Source organism: Strongylocentrotus purpuratus, unplaced genomic scaffold, assembly GCF_000002235.5.
Source record: "Strongylocentrotus purpuratus isolate Spur 01 unplaced genomic scaffold, Spur_5.0 spur5_scaffold_19, whole genome shotgun sequence".
Taxonomy (NCBI): domain Eukaryota; kingdom Metazoa; phylum Echinodermata; class Echinoidea; order Camarodonta; family Strongylocentrotidae; genus Strongylocentrotus; species Strongylocentrotus purpuratus.
In genome coordinates this window covers 32,836,084-32,851,913 of record NW_022145604.1, presented here as the reverse complement: position 1 = coordinate 32,851,913, position 15,830 = coordinate 32,836,084, and the positions used below count along the sequence as shown (strand labels likewise).

At 36.6% G+C, this 15,830-nt stretch overlaps 1 protein-coding gene across 11 annotated transcripts in view; it reads left to right on the top strand.

The window, feature by feature from the left end:
- The window catches only part of LOC593178 (histone deacetylase 4), an 83,976-nt gene extending 72,983 nt beyond the window's left edge, over window positions 1-10,993 (top strand). For 8 of the 11 annotated variants that reach the window (XM_011662239.2, XM_011662240.2, XM_011662242.2 and 5 more), the window contains 10 exons: window positions 1,999-2,048; window positions 2,616-2,683; window positions 3,474-3,577; window positions 4,112-4,309; window positions 4,914-5,033; window positions 5,310-5,407; window positions 5,964-6,082; window positions 6,527-6,745; window positions 8,032-8,167; window positions 8,953-10,993. In XM_011662239.2, coding sequence (XP_011660541.1) covers window positions 1,999-2,048; window positions 2,616-2,683; window positions 3,474-3,577; window positions 4,112-4,309; window positions 4,914-5,033; window positions 5,310-5,407; window positions 5,964-6,082; window positions 6,527-6,745; window positions 8,032-8,167; window positions 8,953-9,013 — 1,173 coding nt within the window. In that variant the 3' untranslated portion in view covers window positions 9,014-10,993. The other 3 variants (XR_004065037.1, XM_011662237.2, XM_030990942.1) reach the window with 3 other exon arrangements.
- Window positions 10,994-15,830: the final 4,837 nt, after the last annotated feature.

The window sequence follows — 15,830 nt, the reverse complement described above, 5'->3', positions numbered from 1 at the left end:
GTGAGTTTATCTTACAGTCAGAGAGTGGGTAGGGAGGGGGTCAGTTACATTATAGAGTAGTGATCATAGAGCATATGGGCTAGACTTCATGAGAGAGGGATTGTTAGTAGATGTGAGGTGAGTTTATCTTACAGTCAGATAGTGGGTAGGGAGGGGGTCAGTTACATTATAGAGTAGTGATCATAGAGCATCTGGGCTAGACTTCATGAGAGAGGGATCGTTAGTAGATGTGAGGTGAGTTTATCTTACAGTCAGATAGTGGGTAGGGAGGGGGTCAGTTACATTATAGAGTAGTGATCATAGAGCATCTGGGCTAGACTCCATGAGAGAGGGATTGTTAGTAGATGTGAGGTGAGTTTATCTTACAGTCAGATAGTGGGTAGGGAGGGGGTCAGTTACATTATAGAGTAGTGATCATAGAGCATCTGGGCTAGACTTCATGAGAGAGGGATCGTTAGTAGATGTGAGGTGAGTTTATCTTACAGTCAGATAGAGGGTAGGGAGGGGGTCAGTTACATTATAGAGTAGTGATCATAGAGCATCTGGGCTAGACTTCATGAGAGAGGGATCGTTAGTAGATGTGAGGTGAGTTTATCTTACAGTCAGATAGTGGGTAGGGAGGGGTCAGTTACATTATAGAGTAGTGATCATAGAGCATATGGGCTAGACTTCATGAGAGAGGGATTGTCAGTAGATGTGAGGTGAGTTTATCTTACAGTCAGAGAGTTGGTAGGGAGGGGTCAGTTACATTATAGAGTAGTGATCATAGAGCATCTGGGCTAGACTTCATGAGAGAGGGATTGTTAGTAGATGTGAGGTGAGTTTATCTTACAGTCAGATAGTGGGTAGGGAGGGGGTCAGTTACATTATAGAGTAGTGATCATAGAGCATCTGGGCTAGACTTCATGAGAGAGGGATTGTCAGTAGATGTGAGGTGAGTTTATCTTACAGTCAGATAGAGGGTAGGGAGGGGGTCAGTTACATTATAGAGTAGTGATCATAGAGCATCTGGGCTAGACTTCATGAGAGAGGGATCATTAGTAGATGTGAGGTGAGTTTATCTTACAGTCAGATAGAGGGTAGGGAGGGGGTCAGTTACATTATAGAGTAGTGATCATAGAGCATATGGGCTAGACTTCATGAGAGAGGGATAGTTAGTAGATGTGAGGTGAGTTTATCTTACAGTCAGATAGTGGGTAGGGAGGGGGTCAGTTACATTATAGAGTAGTGATCATAGAGCATCTGGGCTAGATTTCATGAGAGAGGGATTGTCAGTAGATGTGAGGTGAGTTTATCTTACAGTCAGAGAGTTGGTAGGGAGGGGGTCAGTTACATTATAGAGTAGTGATCATAGAGCATCTGGGCTAGACTTCATGAGAGAGGGATCGTTAGTAGATGTGAGGTGAGTTTATCTTACAGTCAGATAGTGGGTAGGGAGGGGGTCAGTTAGATTATAGAGTTGTGATCATAGAGCATCTGGGCTAGACTTCATGAGAGAGGGATCGTTAGTAGATGTGAGGTGAGTTTATCTTACAGTCAGATAGTGGGTAGGGAGGGGGTCAGTTACATTATAGAGTAGTGATCATAGAGCATCTGGGCTAGACTTCATGAGAGAGGGATTGTCAGTAGATGTGAGGTGAGTTTATCTTACAGTCAGATAGTGGGTAGGGAGGGGGTCAGTTACATTATAGAGTAGTGATCATAGAGCATCTGGGCTAGACTTCATGAGAGAGGGATTGTCAGTAGATGTGAGGTGAGTTTATCTTACAGTCAGAGAGTTGGTAGGGAGGGGGTCAGTTACTTTATAGAGTAGTGATCATAGAGCATCTGGGCTAGACTTCATGAGAGAGGGATTGTTAGTAGATGTGAGGTGAGTTTATCTTACAGTCAGATAGTGGGTAGGGAGGGGGTCAGTTACATAAAATATGAATCTTTGTATCATTTCTGAATCTCGACAAGCATGCTAATAAACTATTTGTTTGTTTTGTTTGATTTCAGCGTATAAGGACGCGGAAAGCATCATTAGAAGAGCTCCAGTCTTGCCATAGGTGAGAAAAGTTTACAATTATGATGATGATATGCTTTTGTTTCAAACATTTCATTCTCCAAATTTTACCCCTGCCCCCCCCCCCCTTTTCTCTCTCCCTTGTTTTCTCTACATAGCACATTTCAATTCTGTCAGATAGCCTCTACTCTTTCACAATCATTTTAAAAATATGAATATTTTATATATACATTACATAGAGCATTAAAAGCTGTTCAATATGAATCCAATGTGACCAAATTTCTTGCAAAATGTTGTAAATTTCATGAATGTCTAGTATTCAAGACACAGTTATACTGTAAATTTAAGGCCATTTTAAATTTAAAGGCACCTCAGGATATGCAATTTAAATTCCTTGAGCTTATTCAATGTTTAACATGGATGTAATTGTAAATCATGATGTTTCAAATATTTTTGTTGAGATATCAGTTGTAATATTGCATTTTGCTATTTTAAAGATGGAATGTTACTTGTTAGCATTACAATTTTGAACAAAAGTTCTTATTTGTATATAGTCTGATACATATGAGAGGAGCTGAGATGTTATTTACTTTCTTAATTTGTATTACAGTGAAGGCTACACGTTATTCTTTGGTACAAGCCAGACACACAAAGCCAAGTTAGACAGCCGTAAACTGGGTGAGTTCAAACAATGTTTATTATGTAATCAATTAAAATATACCACTTTACCCATCAGATATTCATGTGCAGTGTGTAGATGTCAGAATACAGGTTTTATTCTTAAAGTTGATGTCCTTGTATTTTACAGCTCCAGTATACAATAGAGAGTTGTAACAACCTGTTATAAATGGGATATAAATAGATTATGCCATGAGCTTTATAACTTCAAAAAAGTGCTTTGTATGATTGTAGGATGTAGGACACATGGCAGCAATTTTTTAACTTTAATTGTCACAAAATATTCTTGTCAACTTGTTTCGTGGTTGCGCTTATAAGATTTGTTAAAGTCCTTTAAAGGTAAAGACCAGTATTGGAAATGCCCCAATTTCAAAAAATGAAATGGAAGCTCTTATTACCAATCATGTGAAAGAATATGTTTCGAATATTACATGACGATAACAATTTTGACGGGAAACCGCCTACTAATTGATATATTTGGTAAATTAGTATTATCTATATACTGTTGAAAGATACAAATGCATGTGTCGGGCACGTGTGTGTAGTCCCATATACATCTTTCTGTGTACAGTGCTTCTAACTTTATGAAGACTTGGCCAAATTTCTTATAATTTTGATGATTCCAGAACCTTTCAGTACATCTATGCTAGATGATCAACCTTTTCTGATCAATTTCACAACGCTTCTTTCACTATTCAATTGCATGACCATAACTGGTCTTTAGCTTTAATTGAAATTGTATATACATAAGAATACATGATGAATGATGCAATGTGTTATTTTCTTGTAGCTCTCATACCCAAGTTGAATTTCACTTGGTTGAGTTGTGGAGGTCTCGGTGTAGATACAGACACAGTTTGGCATGATATCCAGTCACCAGGAGCAGTCAGAATAGTAAGTATCTCGTACATGTATATCAATCGTTTAACACTGAGTATAAGCTTGGGTATAAAGCTGTGGTTAACAAAGGAAATTAGTTGTCACCTTGTAAATCTTGTAAATCAATGTACACGTGGCTCGAACCAAATGTTTGGATTGAATGGAGAATAAAGTCTTTGAGTCAATGCAGATAACAAGAATAACATTCTTGAATGCACTGTTGGATATTATGAAGATGTCTGATATATAATATGTATGTTTGTATGTAATATATATATATATATATATATATATATGGATGTTTTTATCAGTCTGACAGACAGTGTGGTTAATGTTGAGGTTTGAATAGACCTATTTGCTTTGCTACATGTCCTGTCTTTAGATGAGAGTCTTGGTTGCCCTAACCCTAAGGCTCTTCATTTATTGTGGTGTCTCCCATGTTTTTGTATGCATTGATACTTATGATGACGGTCAACCGATCCATATCATGAATATAAAAGATGTACAATGTTGAATTGATATTTATGTGTCATGTATCTTTAATACTAGGCTGCTGGAGCAGTGATTGAGTTAGCATTCAAAGTAGCTACAGGAGAGCTCAAGAATGGATTTGCCATCGTAAGACCACCAGGACATCATGCCGAAACATCACAAGCTATGGGATTCTGTTTCTTTAACTCGATTGCTATAGCTGCTAAACAGCTAAGACTCAAGCTCAAACTCAACAAGATACTCATCATTGACTGGGTATGTACATCCCCTCCCCCTTCCCCATTGCTCACAAGCTATGGGATTCTGTTTCTTTAACTCAATTGCTATAGCTGCTAAACAGCTAAGACTCAAGCTCAAACTCAACAAGATACTCATCATTGACTGGGTATGTACATCCCCTCCCCCTTCCCCATTGCTCACAAGCTATGGGATTCTGTTTCTTTAACTCAATTGCTATAGCTGCTAAACAGCTAAGACTCAAGCTCAAACTCAACAAGATACTCATCATTGACTGGGTATGTACACCCCCTCCCCCTTCCCCATTGATCACAAGCTATGGGATTCTGTTTCTTTAACTCAATTGCTATAGCTGCTAAACAGCTAAGACTCAAGCTCAAACTCAACAAGATACTCATCATTGACTGGGTATGTACATTCTCATCCCCATTGCTCTTAACCTATGGGATTCTGTTTCTGTAAATCAATTGCTGTAGTTTGAATTGAAAATATTAAAAAAAAAAGATTTCTATTTATGTTTTAAACTGATTTTGATTCTAATTGATATTTGATAAAACACTTTGATATAGGTACTGTAAGAGCACTAGTATAAGTACCAATCTTGTATTGTATGTTATTGTAGGACGTTCATCATGGTAACTCTACCCAGAAGATCTTCTATGAAGACCCACATGTACTCTACATCTCATTACATCGCCATGACAACGGTAACTTCTTCCCTGGCACAGGGGCTCCAGATGAGGTAATGCTAGACACATTCTTTTATCCTTCTTTCACTCTTCCTAGTTTTATTTTTATTCACTAAGTTTCCTTTTCTAATGATATATGATCGTTTTTACTCTTTCTACTTCATTTTATTAGTACTTTTTTTTTAACATGTCTCTTTTGTTTCTATTCTTCTGCTTGAATCTTTCAAAAATAGTAAAGTTTTCTGTTGTCTATATTTCCAAGATATTTCATTCTATAAGAACTGATATTTGCCTTCTAACATAATGTTATTAATTTGTTTTATTGACAGAGTGGATGCGGTGCAGGTCTGGGATACAACGTGAACATAGCCTTTCATGGTGGTTTGAACCCTCCAATGGGAGATGCAGAATATATAGCTGCATTCAGGTGTGTATGATAGAAACTTAGCCTGCCATGGTCATCTCAATCAGTCTTGCTGAAGCTGTTCAATATATCAAAAGGGCAGGGTGGATTAATGGTCTCATTAGTTAATTGATTGATTTATATATTGATGGGGGTGATACTCATTGATTTATTCATACATTGATTGATATAATGATGATGATTATTGTTTGCCTTGTTTCAGGTCTATTGTCCTTCCGATCATTAGGAGTTTTCTCTTGGATGTTATCCTTGTACCATCTGATGTTGCTAGATACAATTATATGATTGATATAATGATGATTATTGTTTGTGTTGTTTCAGATCTATTGTCCTGCCAATTGCTCGGGAGTTTTCTCCTGATGTTATCCTTGTACCATCTGATGTTGCTAGATACAATTATATGATTGATATAATGATGATTATTGTTTGTGTTGTTTCAGATCTATTGTCCTGCCAATTGCTCGGGAGTTTTCTCCTGATGTTATCCTTGTACCATCTGATGTTGCTAGATACAATTATATGATTGATATAATGATGATTATTGTTTGTGTTGTTTCAGGTCTATTGTCCTGCCAATTGCTCGGGAGTTTTCTCCTGATGTTGTGCTTGTATCCTCTGGTTTTGATGCTGCCAATGGGCATCCTAATCCATTAGGGGGATATAAAGTTACACCAGCATGTAAGTATACAACTCTTCATTAACCACCATAAATCACTTATTAACAAATAACTTGAAGTCAATCCAACTTTGGTTACACACTCTAGATGATCGAATAATGCTGTGCACAATCTTTTATTAAAATGTGAAAATGTCTCCTTAGAATTTCTGTCATTACTTGTTGGATTTGTAAAGAAATTTCACATGTATATTATCATGAAAATTACATACTGTCGTCCTGTAAAATGCAGTTTTATCATTATTCCACACATTAGCATTATGTTCAAAGGTTGTATAAAGTTAAGAGAAGAACATTTGATGACACTACTTTTGTAAATTATGTAAAATTACTATTTTAAGATGTACATGTATGTAGATGAAATAAAGTAGAATATGATGCACTGATATGATTTTTATATTCTTTCTGCTGTGAGGTAACAATGGAATTATTTTGTTTGTTTGTAGGTTTCTCCTACATGACCCGTAAGGTGATGGGACTAGCGAATGGAAGAGTGGTGTTAGCTCTAGAAGGTGGTTATGATCTGACGGCTATCTGTGATGCATCAGAGGTGTGCGCCCAAACTCTCCTAGGTGATGACCCTTCACCCCTCTCAGAAGACGCTATCAATGGAGTCCCTAATGCCAACGCAGTAGAGTGCTTACGTAGGACTATTGAAATACAATGTAAGTCAGCCGTCTTCGTTGCATACTAATATGGACATTATATTGCTCTCTCTCTCTAATATGACCCCTAATATGGCTCCTCGTGCCTAGACTTACTTAAGGCTTGTTCAGGTATGGCGAGTTAAACCACCACAAAATAAATGACAACTGCGCACAGCAAAGGTGATACACATATTCACCTAGCTCTGTGTCATCAGATAATGAAATGTTGAGCATATTACACTTTACGTCATCCTAACATGCAGTGGTTTAGCAGCGTCATATTCAATCAAGGCTTTACTAAACTCTGGTAAATATAAGGTATGTTTATGACAGAAATATCTTAGGTCTCTGTGTACTGGAACTAGTAGAGTTGGGTTCGGATAGTACACATCTATTTTTTGAAACCATTCTAGTAGCTTTGAGTGAGCTACAGATATATCCTATTAAAAACTTTCTATGTATTTTCTTTAAAAAAGGGCCTTATCAATTACACTTTGGTTGAGAGGGTGAGAGCTATAGCTAATATGCATTGTTAAAGGACTGGATCCTAACCCACAACCTCATGATGAGAGGAGTAACACAAGATTCCTCTGACTCAGAAGAAAATCCTCCTATGTCAAATTGGTTGAAATCTCAGACTCTAGCCATAGGATTTGTTTTCAGAGATCAGGCTACTACTGTAGCTTTGTCTGTTCTAGTAGCGTAGTAAGCAAATAATTAATGCTGGTGAAGGTGATGGGACAAACTATCACTTCCGAGGCGATCTGGATGTAGCTATCTTTCCGAAGCGAAGATGAGGAAAGATAGCGTATTTATTCATATCGCCGAGGAAGTGATAGTTTGCCATCGCCTGAACCAAAAGGTGATTATTTGCTTTATATTCCACATCGGAAACATTTCACTTTCGTCATTTTAGAGCAACAAGTCATCAATTAACAGCTAGCAAACGGTGTACGATACGTACAGTGCATGCAGTGTGGTGGTACTGTACTGGTGTGACCATAGTTTGCGCGTGACCAAAGTTCGCATACTAACACTAAAAGCACTTATAAGAGGAGAGCAATACGCAACGTTTACAATTAAAGTGCGTTGCACTGTGTAGATAGTACTGCTATCTACACAGTGCAACGCACTTTCACCGAAGATAGAAGTACTATCTACACAGTGTAACAAACTTTTCTTTTCCCATCAATGATGGGAGAACTATCTTTTATCACATGATTTACTTTTGACCAATCGTAGAGCAAAATTCTTAGTATGTGGAATATAATATGATATATTATATCTTTGTGTGTGTTTTATAGCCGAGTACTGGACATCAGTCCGAGATCAGTCTGCTACTGTAGCTATGTCTATGCGTGATTCAATGAAGAGGAAAGGAGATACAGAAGTGCCTGTTAATGAGATGGCATCACTATCAGTACAGCAGGAAGCTCCAAGGTAATAACCACTATGGTCTGTTCAGAGCCAGAAGGGCGTTAACTCTGTGTTGTAGTATATGATTTAACACTCCTCTGTAATAATCAATTGAAGATATGGTCAGTTCAGAGCCAGAGGGCGTTAACTCTGTGTTGTAGTATATGATTTAACTCTCCTCTGTAATAATCAATTGAAGATATGGTCAGTTCAGAGCCAGAGGGCGTTAACTCTGTGTTGTAGTATATGATTTAACACTCCTCTGGCTCCAAGCAGATGATATAGCAAGAGAGATGTGCATGTAATAGCATGTGACAGGCAGATATATGGTTGATGCTGCTGCAGGTTAGACTTGGTTAAGCTTTTAGCCTTGGCCTCCTTCATAATGCTATGGACAAGTTACCTATTAGCAAAGCAATATGATTAATGACAAAGAAGTTACAGCAGCAACATATCAAATGAAAGAATAATTGCTGCTTACATCTGTGTTTTGTTACATTATTTACTTTTGTTCTGCATTATTGAGTGAATTGATATTTGATATCTAGTGTGAAGGGCAACATAATCCTATATCCATAAATTAGTTTTGCTAAGTATTATTTAACCAAATTTCAAGCGCAAGATCAGCTCTATTTATCATTTGATACTGTATATAGTCCCGTTGGAATTGGTTTGGAATACCAGAAAGCAAGCATGTACATAGTTATAACACAGTGACATGTCTACAACATTGCTGCATTGATGTTATATTATGTTGCTTTATGAGTGTCACGTCTGATAGAGCTTTCTTGTTTCTCATTGTTTGACAGAAGTTCAGGAGAGATCCCGGATGAGAGTGCAATGGAGGCTGAAGAAGCAGCCCCTTCATAAGGATGACTCCCTGTTTAGTAGGGAGGGAGCGTAGTGAGTGTGGGTAAAGAAAGAAAGCCTACCAAACCAAACCAAGCTCTTATTATCTATCACGGAGCTAGGAGCCTAAGATGGAGGGAGGTTGAATGCATCCTGCCTGCCAAGCAAGCAATTCACTGAAGACAGACAGACAGACAGTATTGGTTTCATGTGTATTGTGTTGTTGACTACTACAGCCTTCAAGGAACACACTCTTGCGCATGAAGATGAATACTTCAAGACCAAGAACTAAACAGGAATGACCGTCCAATTTATTCTACCCTAACGTTTCCTTACGAGCTTGGGTACATACATGCAGGCAGGTAGGGATGGAAGGATTGCTGTTTGTTTGTTTGGGAAATGAATCAGTATTTTCTTGTTTGATTTTTAGACAAGATTGGTTTTAATTTCCTGAATAGTGTCACATGAACCTGGTCAGTCTTATCTGCTCATATTACGTACTTGACGTTTGATGTGTGGTAGAAAGAGAGAGAGAGAGCCACAATCTTGTTCATGTTTGGAGTGCATGCATATAGCTATTGAATCGAGACTGTACTATTAGCTCTAAACACATGATGTTTGACAAGTTTGCAAATTTAATATATGTATGTTTGTTGGCATTGAACCTTTTTATATTCATCACAAGTTGTGGTTGTATTACACGTGTTGTAGTTAGTTCATCTGTACAAAGTTGCTTGTGCATAGTGTTTTCTATCATGACTGAAAAGGGTTAGATGTAATTGCTTCGATGCACAGAGTTTGAAAAGGCATTCCACAAAGTGTTACTCAAATCATATTTGTACACGTAAGTTGATTTTGTTGTTGTACAAAACAACAGAAATTTATTGAAAAAAAATGAAGACAAAAATTGGAAGATGAAGAGATGTCTTAATGAGTTTTTTGTAGATGCCACTATCCCGTCCTCCCTCCCATGCGTTATACCCTACAAGGTCCTCTAGGTAGGATGAAACTAATTCCTATTGGTCTCTGGGTAGGATGAAACCAATTCCTATCGGTCTCTAGGTAGGATGAAACCAACTCCTATTGGTCTCTGGGTAGGATGAAACCAATTCCTATTGGTCTCTGGGTAGGATGAAACCAATTCCTATTGGTCTCTGGGTAGGATGAAACCAATTCCTATTGGTCTCTTGATAGGATGAAACCAGTTCCTATCAGTCTCTAGGTAGGATGAAACCAATTCCTATTGGTCACTGGGTAGGATGAAACCAATTCCTATTGGTCTCTGGGTAGGATGAAACCAATTCCTATTGGTCTCTGGGTAGGATGAAACCAATTCCTATTGGTCTCTGGGTAGGATGAAACCAATTCCTATTGGTCTCTAGGTAGGATGAAACTAATTCCTATTGGTCTCTTGATAGGATGAAACCAGTTCCTATCAGTCTCTAGGTAGGATGAAACCAATTCCTATTGGTCACTGGGTAGGATGAAACCAATTCCTATTGGTCTCTGGGTAGGATGAAACCAATTCCTATTGGTCTCTGGGTAGGATGAAACCAATTCCTATTGGTCTCTGGGTAGGATGAAACCAATTCCTATTGGTCTCTAGGTAGGATGAAACTAATTCCTATTGGTCTCTGGGTAGGATGAAACCAATTCCTATTGGTCACTGGGTAGGATGAAACCAATTCCTATTGGTCTCTGGGTAGGATGAAACCAATTCCTATTGGTCTCTGGGTAGGATGAAACCAATTCCTATTGGTGTCTGGGTAGGATGAAACCAATTCATATTGATTTCCAATTAAGATGAAACCAATTCAAATTAAGGAATCCAAGATGTCCTGTTCTAGGGCATCATAGCATATTTATGGAGTAGAGAACAATGGTTATATATGAACCATTGTCTTTCAAAAAAATCTATATTTGAGTCTGCGACCGCACCATAGAGTTAAGATCATCTTCCTGTATCTCTTTATAATGAGATACCCTTGCCCTATGGGTGGGTGGGTGGGTTCACTGTCCCCCCCCCCCCCCCCCCCCCTCCTGCTTGAACAGAGAAATAGTCAGGGATTTGAGAATAATCAATGAAATATCAGGGAAAATATCAGGGAACTTCATTGGCGTCAAAATAAAATAGTGAATACCAGGTATGTACTTGTGTCTGCACAGTGCATCCACTAACAGATTAGCTATGGAGACATTTTAGTGTGGAAAATGCCTTGTTTCCTTTGAACATTTTCTGATGATGCTCTTGTGCTCAGAGCCAATACTGCTCCTTGAAAATATCTTAAACTGGAGGAGGTGGAGATGAGGATCCTGACATTCTAAAACTCAATTGGGCAAATTCAGAAAGAATTTAGTTTTCATGAAATGCTGGCAACTCTGTTACTGTTACATTGCCTTTACATGGCATACATACATGCCTATCCTAATTCTTTTGGTTTTTCTTCATTCAAATGAAACAAAATAAAAATGACCCAATCTTTTCAGAAATCATCTTGAATCTCAAAACAAATGTGTCCTTCAATCTACCTTGATCTACATTGTATACAAATATATTACCAACACTTAAACTAGAATAGAATAGGAAGTATGTATTACCCTCCAGTCCAAGCATCTGATTTGTTTCTTTTGTGTATTAAGAATGTTGCAATGAGACGTCACTTTTGTTACAACAAGACGTCAGTTAACTGGTACCTGCTGGCATTTTCAGCTGTTCTTTAGAGAAAATGCGGATCAGCTATGTGATCAGCCATGTGGTCCAGTATTGTAGGAATTTAGAACATAGAGCACTCACTCACTTCTACATGTAGGGGATGAGACTGAAGGGTTCCTTCTTTTACACCCTTATGGTCTCAAACTTGAATCTTGAAGTGTTACAATTCCAGCTTGTACATTTATAATAGGGATTGCAAGTTTTTGAGAGTTCAACACTAACTTTGAGGATAAATATATCATGTTACTTGATATAGTTATGCCTTAAATATGCACATAATGTAATGTAATGTTGATGAGCTTTGTTATATCATTGATCATGTACTTCAGAATAGTTGTTCTACTACTGTAGGTATTATTTTGTATTACTTTTTACAAACAATGTGCTAGTGGTGTTTAGAAGATGAATTTTACTGGTGTACAGATCAGATGTATATTTTTGTGTGAGCTGTGGACAGTATTGGTAATGTTTCTATTTGTCTTGTGTGATCAAATATTGCCAGTCAAGCTTGTACTTCTTTTTATTTTATAATTGCCAGGATAGCAAGCAACAATATCATCATATATCATACTGTAGTGTCAGTGGATTCGTCTTACATTTTTCTCAAGTATTCTGTTTTCAACAAGCTCTTCAAATTGGTTTTAGGTCAAAGAAAAGTTAGCATAAAAGAAGAGACAGATGTATAGAAACGATGTTTCAATTAGAGTTGCATAAAAACTTGTTTTTCTTTTTCTGAAGTGAATAATCTAAGATTATTCAGATTGGTGTACTTTTATTTTTATTTGTTCAAATGCAAATATCCTGTTGACGGGATGATTATGTAGATTAAAGATATTCATATTTGTATTGATAAAACATATGAAGCGCCTTTTTCTATTGATTGGAATGAAACTTAATGCACTCAAACTTGTATTGCTCTAGAAAAGTAGAAAATATAACAGTGATAAAGATTGTATATTTGATTTGATTGTTTTGTGAATCAAAGGTTATATGTGATAACTTGTTGGTTGGTAGCATCTGTCTATGAATTGTTATTCAGTCCGTCATAGAAGAAATGTCAATTGTAAACTACAATCATAAAAGATGAAGAAAACTTGAATCCCATCTTTAACAAAAGGACAAGGAGATACATATTACTGTGTCCAGGAAAAAAGAATGTTTTCCCTAAAAAAGATTTGCATCATCAAAATTAGAAGATACATGTATATGTATAACTCTTTGAAGGAGGGGTGAGGTTTTATAGTGCAAAATATATCCAGTGTACTATTATTTATTAACATGAAGATTACAAGAACAATCTAGATAATAAATGTTAAAAACAATTTCTTTTGGTTCCTTTCAATTAGAAATGTGAAATAGTTTATGGTTATGTTAATCTCAAAGCAATTATTATTATATTGATATCAAATTATTAGGCAAAAACCTACTAATGCAAGAATTTTATTCTTGAAATTCTGATTGAAATCAAACTTTATTCTTGAAAGACCTCCAGTGAAAAGATATGAATAAAGATGAATGGTCTTACACAAATCCAGCAATTAAAAACAACTCCTATCACTAACAAACTAGATTTCTATGGATCTTACATGTGATGGATGGAAGCTGAAATAGATAAAAGATTATTTCCTCATTGAACAGTAAGTTGTTCTGTTTTCATATACATTTCTTCCAGTGTGCAGGCTGTCCAAATCAATCAATATTTGAGTGCCCAATCTTTGTGAAGACGCAAGCAGTTGTTGTTGGTCCCAAATGTATTGGTAGCGTAATTAGAATATATGTATATTTGTACAAAAGCTAAGAAGTAATTATTTCACTATGGTAAAGAAATTTTATAATGTGATAAAAACTATGAAAATGTTTTGGTCAGTGTGAAAGTACTGGATTTATAAATCTTCATGATAAAAAGTTAAAGCTGCTAACTTAAGCAGCATCATGTGTAGCTATGTTGTATTGAATCATGATGAAGCAAGACAGCATTTATGTGGTGATAAATTTTATGAATATAGAGAGGAGTGAGAGACTGACTTTTTAAAAAGAGATTTATAGGAATGGCCTTGAAGATTCGATAAAGATTTTCTATGTTGTTATGGTGATATATTGTTGATAAAGTAGATTTTATTGTTAGATTTTTGTATGTTTTGACTGCTTCTTGTTGAGCATGTTGTGAAGCATATTACACTCTCTCTGTGTGTCTGTGTTGATTGTGAAGGGCTGCACAGTAAGTATACACACAGACTGACTGCAGACCAGACTACCATCACCTCACATTATTGAGTACTGTTATGCTACAGAGTACATAGATCTGCTTTGTATATCTTGTAGCATGCCTATTGTCTGTCACAATTGCTCCTTCGTTGTCTGTTCTGCCTCATATGTAGGGAGAACAGGCACGAGTGTCTTGTTGTTGTTTTTGTTTTTCTCCTTGGTATGAATGTGAGAGGGTGAATGTGAGTATGAGATGAGATATATGTGAGTATATTTCCATTCTGTATTTGTTTCTCCGATTGAGTGCCCCTTCCTTCACTATATGTGGCTGAAATGTATAATAAAGTGAAACATTGAAACGCATAAACTTTTCCTGTTTTTGTCTTTATTCACATTAGTAGGTGCTAAATAAGTTGGAGATGAAATCAGGTTATAAAAGAACATGTATGTCAAAACTGAAATAAGTATGCATCTGTTTAGATGTTTCAATAGTGGGATACAGTTGAGCTTTCAACAAGTTCCTTTTAAAATTGAGACTGTATTGTTATGCTTGAAATGCTTATTTCCCCAAATTTAGAAACGGAGAAATTTGACATTCAACAACTCGGCGAAAATTCTTTTACAATCTACATGTATTGTCATGATATAAATAGGTATGTTTGGTGAACCAGAGTTAATGAGTCAGTGACCGAGTGAGTAAAGAAGGAGAGATAGAACAAGTGAGGAGAGGGGAGAGAGAGAGAGAGAGAGAGAGAGAAGGGGTGAGGTAGCCTCATCTGCAATGATAAAATATAGAGACATCCAGATATAAAGATAGAGAAAGAGAGATATAGATATAGAGATTAGAGAGAGATAGAGAGAAAATAATCTGCCATCATCCAATCAAATACAGAAACATCCAGAGAAAGAGATATATAAAGAGAGAGAAAGAGAGGAAAGGGGGTGGGGGGGGGGGGGTCTGCATACATCCAATTGATTACAACGACATTGATTATTCAAATCCGCTAGATATAAGAATGCAGGATGTGCATACATATATAATATAATACAGTTACTACATATGACTTTATTGGCATTAAACGAATAAAAGATAGTCAAAAGTACAGTCATCCTTTTTAATATATTGTAACACCCACAGGCCATGGAGTTGATCTATAAAGCTCGTTTACAAGCCAGGCATTGTCATTTGATACATACATACATTGTCATTGGCATTGTCATTGTACCTACATACATAACCACATATCAGCAACCTCTCGCTTTTGTTCAATATACAAGTTACTCTTTTTTCAATAAAGCCACGATTCTTTACCTTCACTTGACATAGTATCAAACCCTTATGCACTTTCCATTTTATTGAAAACTTGTTTTCTTTGCAATTCATGGTGCGAAAGTAATTAATAGGAGTTTTCTTTCAAATATTTGAAAATAAATCGTAACGTGCCAGAACTGGCAAAGAGTACTGTAGCATCATGTTGCAATTAATTATCAGTCCTTAATACCGAATATGGGAACAACGTTTAAGGAGTAGAGATGTTAGTGGATCATTCCATTCAATCTTGCCTAATCACGCATACCAACATTAGGCTGTTTGATTTGTTTTGTCTTTAAAAAAAAATCTAGTATGGTATTACATAATTATTTAAATAATTGGATATGTATATACAGTGCGTCCCATATTAAACGAAACCGAGAATTATCGATGTTTTATCATAACTTAATCACGATTATAATTAATAAATGACACATATTTGTAAAGCCTAGATCATCTTCTTTCATTTGATGCAACTCATATGATGCATTTTTCAAGCATGAGTGATTCAAATGAAGTTGAAGAGAGGGAACCAAAAAGTCATTTGGCGGACGGTATCTGAATTTCAAAGAGAAAATCACATTTCTAGAAAGTTCAGTTTTTGCCCT